General features: G+C 35.4%; 1 protein-coding gene across 1 annotated transcript in view; it reads right to left on the bottom strand.

The window, feature by feature from the left end:
* Positions 1-317: 317 nt before the first annotated feature.
* The window catches only part of LOC126964533 (uncharacterized), a 43,697-nt gene continuing 25,649 nt past the window's right edge, over positions 318-18,365 (bottom strand). The window contains exons 2-4 of the mRNA XM_050807723.1: positions 8,327-8,460; positions 2,438-2,519; positions 318-2,361 (exon numbers count right to left, since the gene is read on the bottom strand). Coding sequence (XP_050663680.1) covers positions 1,318-2,361; positions 2,438-2,519; positions 8,327-8,451 — 1,251 coding nt within the window. The 5' untranslated portion in view covers positions 8,452-8,460 and the 3' untranslated portion in view covers positions 318-1,317. The remainder of the gene's footprint in view (positions 2,362-2,437; positions 2,520-8,326; positions 8,461-18,365) is intronic.

Below are 18,365 nucleotides of genomic sequence, written 5' to 3'. Positions count from 1 at the left end.
TGAATAGACACTTATAAGTTGGGTTAGGTCATATAACCAGCGGGCCTACCATGAACTGTTATTGCGATTCAATTGAAGACCTAAACTGTACTGCTTTGCTATTTCATACCACGACCTTTCCATGAATGAAGGTTGACGTCAAATCAAGTCGCAATATGAATCGCAAACAGTTTTCGTTCGTGCATTCATTCGTACCATGAGGTGATATTTCAACCTAAACTGGATAGCTTATGTGTCTCAAATAAAGTTGCTACTTTTTTAGCGGAAAGTATTCACTTCTTACTTTACACTAATTACTTACAAAACAATTCTGTTTTGTAAGTAATTTTTAAAAAATAGTGAAAGCACATAAAACATACAGAAAAGGAAAATGGAATTGATGAAAGATGAGATGAGAATACTTTATTGTAATTTTTTGTAAAACAAATTACTGAAAATAAATACCGAAAATTTAAATACTAAAAACAATGCAGTAAGGCCCCTTGCTATAGCTTGTTCGCAAGAACGAATCAAAAAAAAAATGTACTCTGTGCTCCTATCCTGCCATTCAGTAGACACCTCATGGTACGAATTTTAGCGATTCAGTTTAGGTACCTAAGCTGTACTGCATCGGAATGGAATCGCTAATTAAAAGTTGATGGTAGGGCTTCTTATATTATTACTATATTAATATTGTCTGTATTGTGATGCTACTTAGTTAAAACAAGGAATATAGACATTATTGAGAGCAGCCATAAGTTTCTAGCTATGTAAGTTTAAATCAATAAAGTAATGCATTATATTATTTACTTAAATAGAACTGAGGTTGGGACATTGCTATAACACTATACAATAAATTACAATTTATTTTTTTTGTGACAATTAGCGATTCCAAAACAAATCACTCGCTAATTGACAATTCATTAAATTAATTATTAGTTGTATATTGTATATATATTGTATATACAACTAATAATTAATATACCTACATATTTTTTCACATTTCCAAACTTTAAAATACATTATGCCTTTTTTCTGTACGTGATATCATATATTATCATATCACACTTATATTGTTATTCCTAAAACACAGGATTTTCCTTCCTACTTTACATAATTTCTAAATTTACATAGTAATCTCTATTTTAATATAAATAAACTATATATATTTATATATATATCTATTATATAAAAACTATAGTTAAAAGTATACAATATTATTAATCTTTATGCGTACAATATAGATATCTATATATAAATAATGTTATCTGATTAAAAAGTAAATAATATTTGGAATATCTCATTAAGGCTAGTTCGGCATTTTATACCGTGGAAGCGTTATGGTCGCTTGTTTTGGCAGACTTCTTTCGCGGTATCTTCAATTTTCGAAGTGTTTGAAGCGACTTCGGCAAGTGTTGCCAGCGCGAAAAGATCAACATTTCCGTGTATAGTTTGATTGCACATGTCCATGGTATGCACAACGGTGCACGGAGCCTCAGTCGCAATTTTTATCTCAGGACTTATCTTGACACTTTCACAGAAATTGGTTGATGCAAGGCTGTTAATATCAAGGCGGGTTATACTTTTCTTCCTAGGCTTGCGTTTCTGGCTACCGACGGCGTGCTCGCGCCAACTTTCAGCTAGTTCTCGTCTCTCAACAGGTATAGGCCGAGGCACGGAGTTAATTATTTGAGATGGCGCAAGCGCTTTAGGTCTTAAATTTATCGTCTTCTTTCTCCGCTTGTTATCGCGTTTTCTCTGCTGGAATTTCTCAAGACTCAGCGATGGCAGAGCCTTGATTTTAGCTTCTAAATCGAAATCTGCCGCTTTAAATGTATTAATGGTATTATGGTTATCTGATGAACTACTTTTAATTGTAGTACAACTTTCTATCGAATCGGATACTATAATAATTCGCCCAGATTCCTGTTTCTCATTTTTCGATTCATCTATAAAAATATTGGCCGTTTCGCTCAATGCGTTTTGTAGTTCTTCTTCATGTTTTTTTGGCTTCTCCATGTTATCGTGAGATCTTTTATCGGTTGAGTATGAGTTAAAAGAATAAGGTGCAAAGTATGGGTTAATAGTGGGATTCTCTGTCTCTTTTTCTATGAGGCTGCTTAGGCCTCCCATATCCGCCTCATCGGCTAATTTTCCCACGGTAAACATCGACTGACGATTTTCAAAACCGTGTCTATTATTTAAGTCGACTTTAGTCGAGTTATTATTGGTTGTTACCATTTCAACATCGGTAAAGTCGCTGTGGGACTCTGAATGTTTGTCCACGTGGTCCCGGGGTCTGGAGGAGAGGCTACGCAATGGCGGCGCGGGCAACTTGTACCATTTGAAGTCCGGATTGGCGCTGAAGAACGCGTCTTTGTACTAAAAAGATAAAAAAAATATATACATATTGCAAACTGGTTTATAGTAGCTATACAAAGAACTGTAAATCAATTACCTGTTTAGCAAGACCTGTGTAGCAGGCTTTCTCCTCTTTTTCTAAGTTGGCCCACCACTCTCCGAGGATTTTGGTGATTGATCTGAAATCGACATGCCAACATTTGAAACAGTTTTATCTCGGAGGAATACGGTTGCTGAATGAATAGCTGCCAGCGAGCGCATTACTATATGGCGAGACAGATAAAGAATCGGAAATGGGGAAAAGATAAACGGGAGCAGACGAAACATTTGCTTAGTAAGTAATTTAAAACAATAAACACATTGGGTATCGTTCTATCTAAAATATTCTATTGAGAACGATTGACGAGTTTGCTTTGAGTCATAATGCGTGTAATGTGTAGGAGGCTCCTTTGCACAGGATGCCGGCTAGTTTATGGGTTCCACAACGGTGCCTATTTCTGCCGTGAAGCAGTTATGTGTAAACATTCCTGTGTTTCGTTTAGAAGGGCGCCGAAGCTAGTGGAGCAAATAATTACTGGGCAAATGAGACTTAGTGTCGCTCAAAATTTTTGGGTTTTTCAAGAATCCTGATCCGGCACTGCATTGTAATGGGCAAGGCGTATAAATTACCATAAGCTTAACGTCCCGCTCGTCTCGTCCCTTATTTTCATTAAAAAAAATGTAAAACAAACCTACTAAGGTAAGTAAGGTTCATGCGCTGATTGCATGTTTCGGCGATCTGAGGGTTTCTCAAATAGTAAGTATAAATATAAATAGTAAGTAATAATGGACGAGATTAAAGCAGTTGCCGGTAGTACATGGACTAGAACAGCTGAAAACAGGATTCAGTGGAGGCAGTTGGAGGAGGCCTATGTCTATAATAGACAAACAAACAAAACCCATAATTATTCAACTAATAAAAAAAATGTACATATATAATTTAAGAAGGAAAATACTGTCAAATTTAAATAATAATAATGCATGTAAAATTAGATTAAGCATTTTGTCTGAATAAAGGCTATTTTATTTATTTATTTAATAATGAGGTAGTAGTTTTCGGGGAAGGCCTATACCAAAGGCAACACATCCAATAATTACCGACATAGGTATATATTAATTACCTATAAATGAAAATACAAATAAATAGAATTTAAATAGATATAGGTTAGATTACATTAGTTAGGTCAGGAATCATTTAAGTATTGTAAATAAAGGCTTTTATTATTATTATAATAAACAACGATTTGAGTTTTCTTTAGTGTTAAACCGCAAATATTTGTCTTTAAACAATTCGACACGTGTTTCGCCTCTACACGAGGCATCCTCAGGACGTGTTGTCTCGCCAAAATCTGGCACGAGACTGAAAAAAGTGAGCCGGATGCCGCTCTTTTATACCCTCGTCCCATGAAATGACGCGACGATGGTCGGCTGTTGTGACGTATTACACCCGGAAGAGATACGCAACAAAGGTGATGGGACTAAATTTGTTTGTTCAACACTAAAGAAAACTCAAATCATTTGTATAATTATGGATTTCCGCAAAGTAACGTCTACTTCGATATTTTTTTTTTATTATAATGAAGTAAAAAAAAAATATTTAGATTTGACTTAAAGCGTACAATTGAGCGTAAAGCTTCTCCAAAACCACGAGTACCATCAAGTTATGAAGCCGCGGATAGTTTGGATTTTTTTTTAAATATCTGTTACTTCAGAATATGCATAAAAATCATTACACACAAATCAAATGCTATAGTAGTTGGTAAAGCGATAGACTAGAGCTTAGGAAAGGAGATAGCTACATTTCAACCCAGAAAAATCAATGGCTTCCGCGGGATTTATGAAAAACTGAAATTCACGTCGATGAGCTATAACTGTATCGATAGTAGGTTTGGTTTGACATAGCAATCTTCCTCGAAATAAGATTCATATATGTTGGGGACGGGAGCGAATACGGGAACTGGAACTGGAATAGGACATGAGATAATCTTCAATACCAAACTTGCTTATTATCTTTAAGAACCCTTTATCTACGAGGCGAAGTCGCGAGCATCAGCTAGTATTTAATATATCTGCTCCATCCCAGCCTTTATAAAGGCTTGAGTCGTTGATATCTTGCTGTATCTATAGCAAAGAGTTATATTTAGCCTACTGAAAATTCTTCCTGTGTGAAGAGCGATTCAGATAGAACGGATCCCTGAGGCATTTAATGACATTGGATCCTCTGATCTACTTGTTCGGTTATAGCGGTTTTCTTCATTACAATAGAAAGATTTTAATCTAATATATAAAATACTCGTGTCGCGGTATTTTTTACCAAGTCCTCCAAAACGGCGGAACCAATTTGTATGACATTTTCTCTGCATATCGGGCAGGTCTGAGAATTGGCCAACATCTATTTTTCATACCACTAAATGATAAGGGTAAGACCCCTAATTTTAATATGATTCAGCATTAAAAGTGCATACAACTTAAAATTATCACCAGTCTACGATCAATACCTATTTTTGTACCGCGATTTTTATATTATCCACAGAACCGCAATAGGGTTGCAAGATGGGAATCGAATATAACAACTATTCTATTACGATATATTTCGTAGGTCTGAGAATCGGTCAACGGTAATACAACGTTTGCTTGGTTCGTAGCCGTAGCCCATTTTACATCGTAGCCCATTTTATAATGTTACTAGCTACATTGTAAAATGGGCTACGATTCTCAATGAAAGTACAATAGCAAATTTTGTTTCATACAATCGAAATGTTTTAGCCCCTTATTCATAATAGTCTGCTAACTTAAAGCATTGCTAATTCTCACTCTGTCTTCTTCTATTGACCTAAGTCAGACTGAGAAAAAACACTACTAAGCGGCTGTTTAAAGTTAGCGGACCATTATGAATAGGGGGGTTATTCGCTTACAATTTTATAATTAGTGCCACAACAAGACATATCAACAGCTATATCAATCGTATATAAAGTTTAGTCTGCAGTTCGTCATCACATAAAATATAATTAATACCTATTGTATTCTATTACTGTCAGAAATTCCATTGTATCAGGCATGATATTAAAACATTATTGCATCAAAAATATAAATCAACGACGGTCCTTTTTAGGGGGAAATTGTAAAATTATCTGAGTCTTAACGCATCACATGACAATCTAAACCCTAAGTGGAGGTACCAATGTTTTAAATTTGAAGGTCTCCAAGGTACATTGTATTCCAGGTGTCTTGATCAAGCGTGCAGCTTTGTCACTGTGCATAAAAGAGACAAAATACTGATTCCAGAAGGTGGCTACTAAACAAGTTTCTTGCAAAACGAACGGTTGCGGAATGACGTCAATGTGGTGAAATTCCGCATTTTATTACACTGCAGGACATATTTATAGGTCAAAATTTACCCCTTAACAAAATAAGTAATTTCAACGCAATGTGTAACAATAATAGAGAATAATTAATCCAGACCCAGTGGAATTTAAAAAGAAATATGAAAACAATAACATTGAGGAGCAGTGCAAACACTTTAGTGTTGCCAATCGGAAACCCACTCAGTACTCTCAGTAGTCAGTGAACGTTGAGCCGTCTAAGGCTGGACACTACTAGGATTAATACACAAATAAAATTTGAAAAAAATTTTTTTATGAACGATACGGGACTCGAACACACGACCTCTTGCGTTCCGTGCGTGCGCACTTCCAACTGAGCTAACCGTTCGAGTGACGTGTCGTCATAAAATCTTGTATGCTTTGTTCAACTCTCAGGTTGTGGCTTCATCTACAGGATCTACTTTAACCTGCTCAACCTTAGTATTTGCATATTAGGAAACTGACTTGAGATGTCGCTCTTGCAAATCTAAACAATTTGTTATACTTTCAAAGTGATAACCCTCACTTCTAGGATTAATACACTCGAATTCGAAAGTTATAAACATTGTGGGTATTCTGGTGAAACCCGAACGATTGTTTCAAACTGATTGTTGCAATATCCTGTCAATAGCAATGACACCCAACTGTGACGGCTGGAAGCAATTTTTAAGTGGGAGGCTCCTCTGAACAGGAAACCAAAAAGGCATTGTATTGTATTGGAAAAGACGTGTGACCGTCAAGTGAACGTTATGCGTATCTCGGCCTTACTCATCTAAACTCATATTATAAAGAGGAAGAATCATTTGTGTTTTTGTATATGTAATGTTTTCACACAAAAACTACTGGACCGATTTCAAAAATTCTTTCACCATTAGAAAGCTGCATCTTCACTGAGTGACATAGGCTATGTTACATTTTACAAAAAAATCGCGATCCCTTATTAAAATGCAATAATAGAACCCAAGGTGTGAAACACTTAGTCATAAAAATCTGTGTGCTGCGGAAACTATTGATGATAGAACAAAAAATGTTCTAAAGTATTATAGAACGTATCAATATCTACAGAAAGTCCACGATACCATTTGTCCAACTACTGTAGTTATGCCACTATAAGTACTTTTTAGATTTTTAAGTTGATAAAAGTGCCGACAATAATCAAACCATATTATTCATACCTGTGTATTAATCACTGTCCCATTATATTATTAAAGACCATTTCAATACACGTAAAATACTTTTTAAATTATTAAGATCGGACATTCCCCTAAAAAGATATAACGAGTTTAAAAATGTCAATCCAAAGAAAATAATACAATAATAATGAAGCGAAATAAAACTTTTATCATAACAAAAATAAATCTATAGTCCGACTCACTACCATGAGATCAGTATCTACGCGAGTGAAACCGCGGGGCATTGCTAGTCGTTAAATACATTTTCAACACTATTACAATATTCATTCATTCCCTTTGACAACAAAAAAAAAACACGACGGGAAGACTACAGCAACTTTCCACTCCAGATGTCACGAGGAGCTGCTGAGAGCCAGTTGTGTTGGTGTCTTCTGCACTGACAAACAATGTACTGAGTCAGCTCCTTTTAGCAGGGAATCACGCGCCTCACAGTTCTTTTTAATTCATATTATTTTTATTTTATACTAGCTGACCCGACAGACGTTTTTCTGTATATCTTTATATATATAATTCTTGTGTGCGTGTGTATGTCACTGAACTCCTCTTAGACGGCTGGACCGATTTTGATGAAACTTTCTGTGTGTCTTCAGGTGGATTCGAGGATGGTTTAGATTCACAATTGAACTACCTCCTAAACGGCTGGACCGATTTTTATGATATTTTTGTGTGTTCCAGTGAATTTGAGATTGGTGTGTGTCTTCAGGTGGATTCGAGAATGGTTTAGATTCACTATTAAACTACCTATTAAACGGCTGGACCGATTTTGATGAGTTATTCGTTTGTTTCAGTGAATTTGTGATTGGTTTAGATTCTCAATTCCGTCCATATAATATAATTCTCCTGCTCATGTGTATGTTAGTGAACTCCTCCTAACAGCTGGACCGATTTTTCAAATTTAAGACGTATGTACAGGACAACGTCTGTTGGGTCCACTAGTAATAAATAAAATAATGTTTTTTATGAATTTGTCAATAATATATCATAACATCAAGAATAACTTCGTAAAATATGCACCCTGCTGTCGTAATGAAATTGTTTCACAGCAGAACTGTCAAACCGTGCGTCAATAAATTCTCTCATAGAAATTATGTATGGACACATCAAAGGAAAAACAAAATTGTTGTTTTTATTTAATTCCGAACATTTTTTCACACTTTTATTTACCTTTTAAACTTTCCCTGGGCTTCCACAAATAATTCAAGACCAAAATTAGCCAAATCGGACCAGCCATTCTCGAGTTTTAGCGAGACTAACGAACAGCAATTCATTTTTATATATATAGATAGATTTTAATAATTTTTGTTACTTATTTCATTTAATTTAGTATTTTCAGATTGTAATTAATACCGTAAATTGAATACTAGTAAATCAGGGGCTAATTGAGATAGGTACCTGTTCTCAAGGTTGGGATACTTGTCGCGCACGACCCCGCGGTGCCGCTTGCAGAAGATGAGAAAAGCGTTCATGGGCCGACGCGCGTGGTGCGCTGGCTCCCCCTCCACTTCTTGTTCTTGCATTTTTAGTACCTGAAAAAAAAAACAATTTTTATAGCATATTTCTTTCACTGACTTTCCTGCCAACAAATATGACAAGAGGCGATGGGTTTTATTACATTGCCCTCAAAGAAACTGGGGTCATGAGCGACGCAATACATTTTTTTATATAAGGGACGAAACGAGCAGGACGATCAGCTGATGGATTCTTGAAAAACCCAAAAATTCTGAGCGGCACTACAATTGGGCTCGTCACCTTGAGATGTAAGATATTAAGTCTCAATTGCCCAGTAATTTCACTAGCTACGGCGCCCTTCAGACCGAAACACAGTAATGTTTACACATCATTGCTTCACGGCAGAAATAGGCGCCGTTGTGGTACCCATAATCTAGCAGGCATGCTGCGGAAAGGAGCCTCCCACTGGCAAACCGGCCCAATTATAGCAATACATGCTGGCCCCGCATTCTCGTTGCCCTATAAGACGCAGATCCAGCTTCATATTATGAAGTAGGTAGTGTTCTCATATCTGGTATTGTGTACGTCAGTATTAGCTCGATCCATTTCACACTATCCAACGCAAAGCTGCTGGAATTATTGGGATTCCAGTGATATAGAATGGGTGATACTCGTGGTGGCTGGATGGTCTTGTTACCGGGAGGTCTGCTTGATGTGTTTTTTATTATCATTATTTTCTTTAAAGTTAAAGTTATTATATATTTTATTTTATGAAATGCTCACATAATGCCTCTATTTATTTACGGTATGTGTGGATAGATGCATCTACTATACTCAATAACTCTTATGTTTATAAGTATTAATTTACTTTTTTTTTTCTTTTTTTTGACTTACTCGTGTAAGCCTTTCAGTTTTTGAAATTTGAGTATTTTTGTTGCGTGCGTCACTTTGCATATATTCTAATTGAAATTATTTGTAAAACAATTAAAATGTAAATATTGGCTTAAAAGAGTGGCAATGAGTTTCTTGCTACTTCTTCTCATTAGCTCAACCCTTTACGAAGTAGCGGTAAATTCAATAAGAAACAATTTTTTTTTGACATTCATAAGTGTCATTTCCGTGACCAACATGAATAAAGTGTTTTTGAATTTGAATTAGAGCTCTGTGAACTGCTAAATCACTTGGCGTTGCGCAGATACGTCGCTTCATTGTGTTTTGTCTATCATTTGGCAATCTAAAACTCTGTGAAAAGTTGAATTCGGTTTTTTTTTTAAAATAGCAAATGACAGGTAAATACTAAAACACAAATATAATCATTTTTTATTATTAGTTAAGATAAATTTTATTATATCTTTTTGCCACCAGAATATTTATTATTTACAAAAATTTTCGAGCTGATTTTCAAGCATTAAAATCTATTAATTAAATAAATGTTTTCGATTTTTTCAACAATGTCAAACACTTAGATTAACACTTGACAAACACTTAATTGGTGACCGCTGCTCTCCAACTAGATACCGCACTACCTAAGAACAATAGCTTTTTTATTACGGAACTATTTAGATGCTTGTGTGCGTGGCATTTAGACACTCAATGGCATCTTTCAAATTTTGTAACATACGCTTCGTGTTATTTTACATTGAAATTAATCAAATACAAAATACTTACTGATGATATTATGTGATTCCAGTGGTTTTTTTATTTCTTGTAGTATTTTTAAAAAGCTTTACTAGGCAACCTTTCAAAATTTCAATCATTAGCAAAATTTTATAGAATATGTGGCACTTCAACGTCACACTTTGTTCAGAGACTGGCTCGAGTACGCCCACTTGGGCGTAGTATTAGTTGCCGCCACCTGCGACTACGCCTGCGGTATTTAGTTGGCAACCAATCCTTAATCTAATGTCAAATAAGACAGCTATTTATTTTTAAATGTGCCTTCTATAATAATTTATATATATAAACTAGCTGACCCAGCAAATGTTGTATTGCCGATATTAAAATCGCTTTAAAATTAAAATTGATCATAGAAGGGAGGGGAGTTCTATGTATTTTTAATGCTGACTTATAATCAAACAAATTAAAAAAAAATTACAAAAAAATTAAAAAAAAAATTGGCGTCGACCACCCTTAACATTTAGGGGGATGAAAAATACATGTTGTCCGATTCTCAGACCTACCAATGCACTCAAAATTTCATGAGAATCGGTCAAGCCGTTTCGAAGGAGTTTAACAACAAACACATGAGAATTTTATATATTAGATTATTTAGAAATGTACAGATAGATAAACATATAACTATTTGATAAGAGATTCAACAAAACGAAATAATCACCTACCGTTTGTGTTAGCCGAGTGGCGGATAACAACAATAAATAGAATATATATTTGTATGTAAATAGCGGTCAGTGATAACGGAACTATTACCCTTATCATTAATGTATTTACGGTCGATGCGAAACTTTATCGTAAATTGTTATAGTGTATACACTTTCGATACAAATATGTTTTGTATTGTTATATCAGTTCTTTTATTATATACTTTTTAATTAATTAATTAATCAACAGTCCATAAATCCTCACGGCTAGGGCTAACTAAAACACCCCGCCCTTCACACAGCCAAACGATTTGAAGCGGAGAAGTATTACAGCAATTACCACAGCTTCTTTAAAAGAAAAAAAAAATAAAAACGAATTTCACACATCTATCGATCGATACACATTCCGTTTCGTCATGTTATGACTTGGATTTTAATTGGCAACTCTAATAGTTTCTTATATATGAGAACGCAGAGTCCATCACTTTGAATTGCGAAAAGAATCGACAGTGGTCATCAGAAATACTAAAGAACGCTCGAATTCCCTTTAATATCGGGCATCGCAAGGTAACTTATTTAACCTGCAGTACTAGCCCAGTTCCAAAGCATACTGCCATACTCCAGGCCTTGAGAATACAGAAAAAACCATTCTAACCGGTCAACATTCAAGTACATTTATAGAACTTTTTATTTTGATAACCTTTAAACGAAACATTACGGTTTTTGTTTTTATTTAAGTGCGCCATACAAGTTTTGTTGCACAGACCGGTATCGAACGGTTTTCCCATAGCCGAGTTATTTGCACGATTACAATTAAAGTTATATTTTTAGACGTACAATATACTAGCGTAAAGACAAACTAAGGGTGCGAGAGAGACGCACATCTTAGACGGAGATATGGGAAGATTTTTACTCTAACCTATTTTGATTGACAAGTCGAAAACGTTACCAGTGGGAGGCTCCTTTGCACAGGATGCCGGCTAGATTATGGGTATTACAATGGCGCATTTTTCTGCCGTGAAGCAGCAATGTGTAAGCATTACTGTGTTTCGGTCCGAAGGGCGCCGTAGCCCATGAAATTACTGGGCAAACGAGACTTGACATCTAATATCTCAAGGTGACGCGAGCGCAGTTGTAGTGCCGCTCAGTATTTTTGGGTTTTTCAATAATCTTGAGCGGCGCTGCATTGTAATGGGCAGGGCGTAGCAATTTTCATCAGCTGAACGTCCTGCTCGTCTCGTCCTTTATTTTCATAAAAAGTCAGCGACGCTTGGAATTAGCTCCTTAGTCTTAGGTTAAGATTCCGCTGCGCTACAACTAGATACCGCTCTACCTAAGAACAATAACTTTTTTACTGCGGCAATTATTAATCAGCATCAAAGTCACTCTTTAATTAAGTTTAGAACTTTAGACACTGGAACGCGTTTGTTTTGTAAGAACCAATAAACTCGCAATTTTGTTTCATTGACATTTTAGAGTAGACCTACACTTACCTACCTTGACTGAAAAATACATATTGTTGTGCTCAAAACTAATATCTACGTCATCGTGACACTCAACCTAACCGGCAATCCTTCATCACACAAACTTGAAACCTCTCAGAGTCGATCGATCGTAGTCTAACAATTTTGAAGTAGATCGCCAGCAGTTCAAGCTTGTGCACCCCTGTTCTAAGTTATGATATGTACCTCATATTTGAATAACACAAAACGACAGAACGGTCTACGATTATGTAGATACCTTTGTCTAGTTTTAACTCTTGGAGAAAAAAAAAATTGAAGGGATTAATAACATACAATAAATTTGAAAATAAAATATTGCGGGACTCGAACCCGCGATACAGAGGTATCGAGAGCGAGTTCCGTGCGAGCGATCTTCCAACTGAGCCAACCATGTTCGAGTGACGTATCATTGATAAATCTTGAATATCTTGTTCAACTCTCACGTTGTGGCTTCATCTACATTCATGAACGAGACATACAGGATTTATCAACGATACGTTACTCAAACGGTTGGCTCAGTTGAAAGAGCACTCGTATGGAACGCCAAAAGTCGCGGGTTCCAGTCCCGCATCGATCATAAATTTTGTTTTGAAATGAGGGTTATCACTTTAAAAAATAACAAACTTATTAAACCGAGCCATATAAAAAAAGAAGTTATTAACAACATAACATTATTATGAAGAAGTCATACCATTGGCCCTACCATTAGTTGAATAATATTATGCAACAGAAACTTACAATATAAAACAGTGTATATACGAGTCAATGAACTCTTTATCAGCTTATCACGTGGCTGCAAAATTGCACTTGACAAAGAAACTGATATGATTGTGATAACAACAGTGTAACCTTACAGATGTGTTTACTATCGTTTATATTCAGCGCTTTCGAAATTAGAACACAACAGACATCAACAGCACGAGCCTCAAACCTACCATCATCATCATCATATGATGGAAGGTTTATGATGATGATGAAAGGAAACCAAAATGTGCAGTCCGTTGGATTTTAACTTTAAATTCATATCTTATTACCAGTGAGAGGCTCCTTTGCTCCTTTCCTCAGGATGCCGGCAAGATTATGGGTACCACAACGGCGCTTTTTTCTGCCGTGAAGCAGTAATGTGTAAGCATAACTGTGTTACGGTCTGAAGGGCGCCGTAGCAAATGAGACTTAATATCTAGTGTCTCAAGGTGACGAGCACAGTTGTAGTGTCGCTCAGAATTTTTGGGGTTTTTTTTCAAGAATCCTGAGCGGCACTGCATTGTAATGGGCAGGACGTATCAATTACCATCAACTGAACGAGCTGTCGACCGTCTCTTCCCTTATCTTAAATAAATAAAATAAATATAAATCTTTTCATTTTCGTTGCGTACGTAGAACTTTGAAATGTGATAAAAAAACAATTGAAAAATGACTTTCCGCCAATTGTTTTTTTTACTACTAAGAAGGTTGCAACGTTCCAAAACTATAACATTCGAAATTCAAACAACCATTCAACGAACCTTTAGCGATTTGCGGAATTTACAAACTTTTTCATTGTTTAAATGATTTTTAATACATAAAAATAATAATATGTACAAGGATTTGATGACCTTTTTTAAATATCAATAAGTCTGCAACTACCGATGTAGCGATACTGTTACATCGGTATTAAAAAAGTTCGAAAATCGTGCGAAATGTTAGACACCTTCGCGCATTCAAACTTTACTAACAAACCTTAGTGCCTCAAAACGTCACTTTTCGACTGCAGGCTTCATATCTTTATATATATAATTCTTGTGTGCGTGTGTATGTCACTGAACTCCTCCTAGACGGCTGGACCGATTTGGATGAAATTTATTGTGTGAGTTCAAGGGGATTCGAGGATGGTTTAGATTCACAATTGAACTACCTCCTAAACGGCTGGACCGATTTTGATGATATTTTTGTGTGTTCCAGTGAATTTGAGATTGGTGTGTGTCTTCAGGTGGATTCGAGAATAGTTTAGATTCACAATTAAACTACCTCCTAAACGGCTGGACCGATTTTGATGATTTTTTTGTTTGTTTCAGTGAATTTGAGATTGGTTTAGATTCTCAATTCCGTCCATATAATATAATTCTCTCCGTCCATATAAATAAGAACTCCTCTTAACGGCTGGACAGATTTTGCAAATTTAAGACGTGTGTACAGGACAACGTCTGTTGGGTCCACTAGTAAAATATAAAATACTAGCTGACCCGACAGACAATGTTCTGTTCATAGTAAAAAATACTTGGAATTTCGTAAAAGACCTCTACTCGGTGTAAGAATATTCATACAAAATTTCAAGTCTTTAGCTCTAATGGTTCCAGAGATATCGTGATGAGTGACTATATACGTGGAAATCTCTTAGATATTTTGCGTAGGTAACAGAAAATATGCCAATAATTTGAATAAACTTTATTTTTATGCTAACGTAAAATTAAAAGTAAGTACATACCAAAGTTAAATTACTGACTTAATATAGGTGTAACGGTTTATTTTATTACTGATAATTGCTTTTTTAATCACCAATTTCATTACCTACCAACTTGGTAATATTTTATAAAAGTTCGTTTCGTTCGTTTTCAATGTTCAATTAAATTAATAATATATTATTTTTCACATTTCCAAGGTTAAGATGTCGATTTAACAATGTCTCAATATAGATTTTAATAAACTGTGAATTGTAAGTTTTTATTGTGAGAGAAAATAAATATATTTTTTTGATTTTGATTTAGATAAGATTTATGCAAAAAATAACACAGAAGCTCGAGGTACATTTCGTCTGATAAGACCGATTAAACCGGGTACCAATAGGTACCACCGATTATTGAAGGGAATATTATGAATGGTTACGAGGGCTGCACTAAAAGTATCGGGAATGCGACTATTCCTATTGAGGGACAAAGAACGGTTAATGCAGAATGGTATGCTAGCATTAGTTTGCCACAGGTCGTTTCTGAACTCCGTAAAGAGAACTGCATCCGTAGCATCATCCTCCATCACGACAATGCGAGTTCTCATACCGCGCACAGAACAAAAGAGTTGTTAGAGCAAGAAAACATAGAATTATTAGACCATCCGCCGTACAGCCCCGACCTAGGCCCTAATGATTTCTATACTTTCCCTAAAATAAAGAATAAATTGCGTTCTCAGAGATTTTCATCACTTGAAGAAGCTGTGGACGCCTACAAAACGGTCATTATGGAGACCCCAACTTCCGAATGAAATGGTTGCTTCAATGATTGGTTCCATCGTAAGGAAAAATGTGTCAAATTTCGCGGAGAATACTTCGAAAAGCAATAAATACATTTTTAAATAGTAATGTTGTGTCACTTCCTTGATTCCCGATATTTTTAGTGCAGTCCTCGCACCATAATTTCTACTATTATATGGACCAAAGCTATAGGTTATTAAATATAATATAACACAAAGGACTGAAGTCACAAAACATTCAGTTGGATCACGGCAAAGTTGTATAAAGTGCAGCTGCTTAAAAAATTACTTGCAAACAGGTGCAATTGCAAGAAAAAAAGTTTCTCTGAAATTCCAAATGGCATTAGAGTACCCAATGTAAAAATAAGTGAAATTGATTTTGATTCAATTAATAAAATATGTTGCATAAATATCGGCTGAACTAGTATAGACTAGGCCAAACCGGTTTATCCTATTCCACCTTCGCACGACACGCCACAAGTTAGGATATCATCATACCACTGGATGTGTGGCGGTCCTCCACAGTGCGCTTTTCAAGGAGCTTTCTTCCTCGTACTACGAAGCTGTGGAATGAGCTTCCTTGTGCGGTGTTTCCGGGACGATACGACATGGGTACCTTCTAAAAAAAGCGCGTACAACTTCCTTAAAGGCCCACAACGCTCTTGTGATTCCTCTGGTGTTGCAAGAGAATGTGGGCGGCGGTGATCACTTACCACCAGGTGACCCGTACGCTCGTTTGTCCTCCTTTTCCATAAAAAGAAAATCCTGATGTGTACTTATTCATATAAGGCTCAACTAGTTCAGATAGGAGAAACTAGTTTGTCCTAAAATCGGGTAACATATTGTATACAACATTTATATATACACATATATATATATATATATATATATATATATACAAGGTGTCAAACATAGATACATACATGCTAAAAGTGGGGGGTTTCAATTGGACTATGTTTCTGAACATATAATGCTTATGCTTTTATTTTGTTTTTATATAATAAGTATAACACTTAAACAACTGGATCTTAAATGTTATTTTAATCGATTAAATATTCATTCGATTACATTTTAATCGATTTTCTTTATTTTAATGTTTTTTCGGTAAGTAGATTGCAAAATGAGCTAGTTTTTTGTATTTTACATCAGAAAATTATACCCTTTTTTTAAAGTATATTTCAACTTGTTAACCATCAGGCCCAAAAGTCCCGTTCTCCTTTAAATAATAGTATGTATTCCGAAGACCTTTTGTACACGGATAAACTCGAATAAGTTTATGTATTTACAAGAATTTTGATATTTATATGTAATTTGTTAATTATAAATAAAAATAATTAATTAAAGTAGACATCTATTATCAGAAAACCATAATTATCCAAATTTTTCAAAATTGTTTTCAATCAATTCGACACGTGTTTCGCCTCTACACGAGGCATCCTCAGGAGATGTTGACTCGCCAAACTCTGGCACGAGACTCAATGAACACTCAAGAAAACTCACATAATATTTTATAATAATATTATCATGTGATCTATTTTATTTTTAATTTTTTTACAATAAAAATGCAACGCTTCGTTTATGAATCATATCTATCTAATTACATATCTCTATTAATTGTCTTTAAAGTTATAAAAAAAGCAGAAATGTATTTCGCCGCAACAGCTGACAGCATTAGAAAGGTTGGTTAAGCAACATTGACCCTTATTACGTAGGCCAGTACCAGTGGAAGGCTCCTTTGCACATGATGCCGGCTAGATATGGGTACCACAACGGCGCCTGTTTCTGCCGTGAAGCAGTAATCTGTAAGCATTTCTGTGTTTCGGTCTGAAGGGCGCCGTAGCTAGTGAAATCACTGGGCAAATGAGACTTAACATCTTATATCTCAAGGTGACGAGCGCAGTTGTAGTGCCGCTCAGAATTTTTGGGGTTTTTCAAGAATCCTGGGCGGCACTGCACTGTAATGGGCAGGGCGTATAAATTACCATCAGCTGAACGTCCTGCTCCTCTTGTCCCTTATTTTCATAAAAAGAAAAATACTGTACATTTAATAAAAAAAGAAAAATACTGTACACTTCATTACAACAATGCTGGCAATTTTTTTTTCTGCACCTACAGAACTTACCAGCAAGCGTTACCGAACTTATAAAGGGTCGAATAAGCGTACGTTTTGAATAATTATTATGAATTCGAACTACTTTAAATAGGTTGCCATCTATTAATAAAATAAAAAAAGAACATGGGACACATTAATTGTTTTACAGTTAGGTTCATGAACAAAATGTGTGTTAGTTCGCTTTTTCGCTCATAGTCTCAATTAATATTCAGTCTTTTTTTAAAACTTTACTACCTATGAAATTATAAGAAATTGCGAGTGGCCAGCTAGCTTCTTAGTTCTTTATACACTCTCAGTAGGTCCATTAAATTAAGTAAAAAAAGTGTGTGTATAGGTACTTATGTATGCACGCAAGAAGTTATTCTTCTTTGGCCTAACGAAGCAAAAATCATTAAAATGATTTATTCCTCGTGCTATTCTACGTCTTTGGAAAGCACAATTTTGTAAAAATCTGCAAAGATGGCTCTGAAAATTCATTGTTAAATAATGAATGGGCTTGAACCCTTCGCCTGTCCTAATAATTGACGAACAAATAAAAAAAAAGGAATGACGCAAACGTCAGAAAATTTTAGCAACCAACTTCTCACCTGTAACTTTTGTGTTACAGTGATGCGCGCGCATCTTTCACTCTCATATTTTTTTTCATAACGCGCCTAAAGAAGCATAACTTCAAAAATATAATGAGGAATCCATAGATTAGTGCTAACTAATTATTTATGTCGCAATTAAGACAATTTATTCAATAACAGATGTATGAAAAGTTAAGTTTATGTTAAATTATTGAAATTCACATTCATAATCAATTGACTTATACAATCCCTTAAGGC

The sequence above is a fragment of the Leptidea sinapis genome, chromosome 5 (assembly GCF_905404315.1).
Source record: "Leptidea sinapis chromosome 5, ilLepSina1.1, whole genome shotgun sequence".
Lineage (NCBI taxonomy): Eukaryota > Metazoa > Arthropoda > Insecta > Lepidoptera > Pieridae > Leptidea > Leptidea sinapis.
This window is presented reverse-complemented; position numbering and strand designations above follow the sequence as displayed.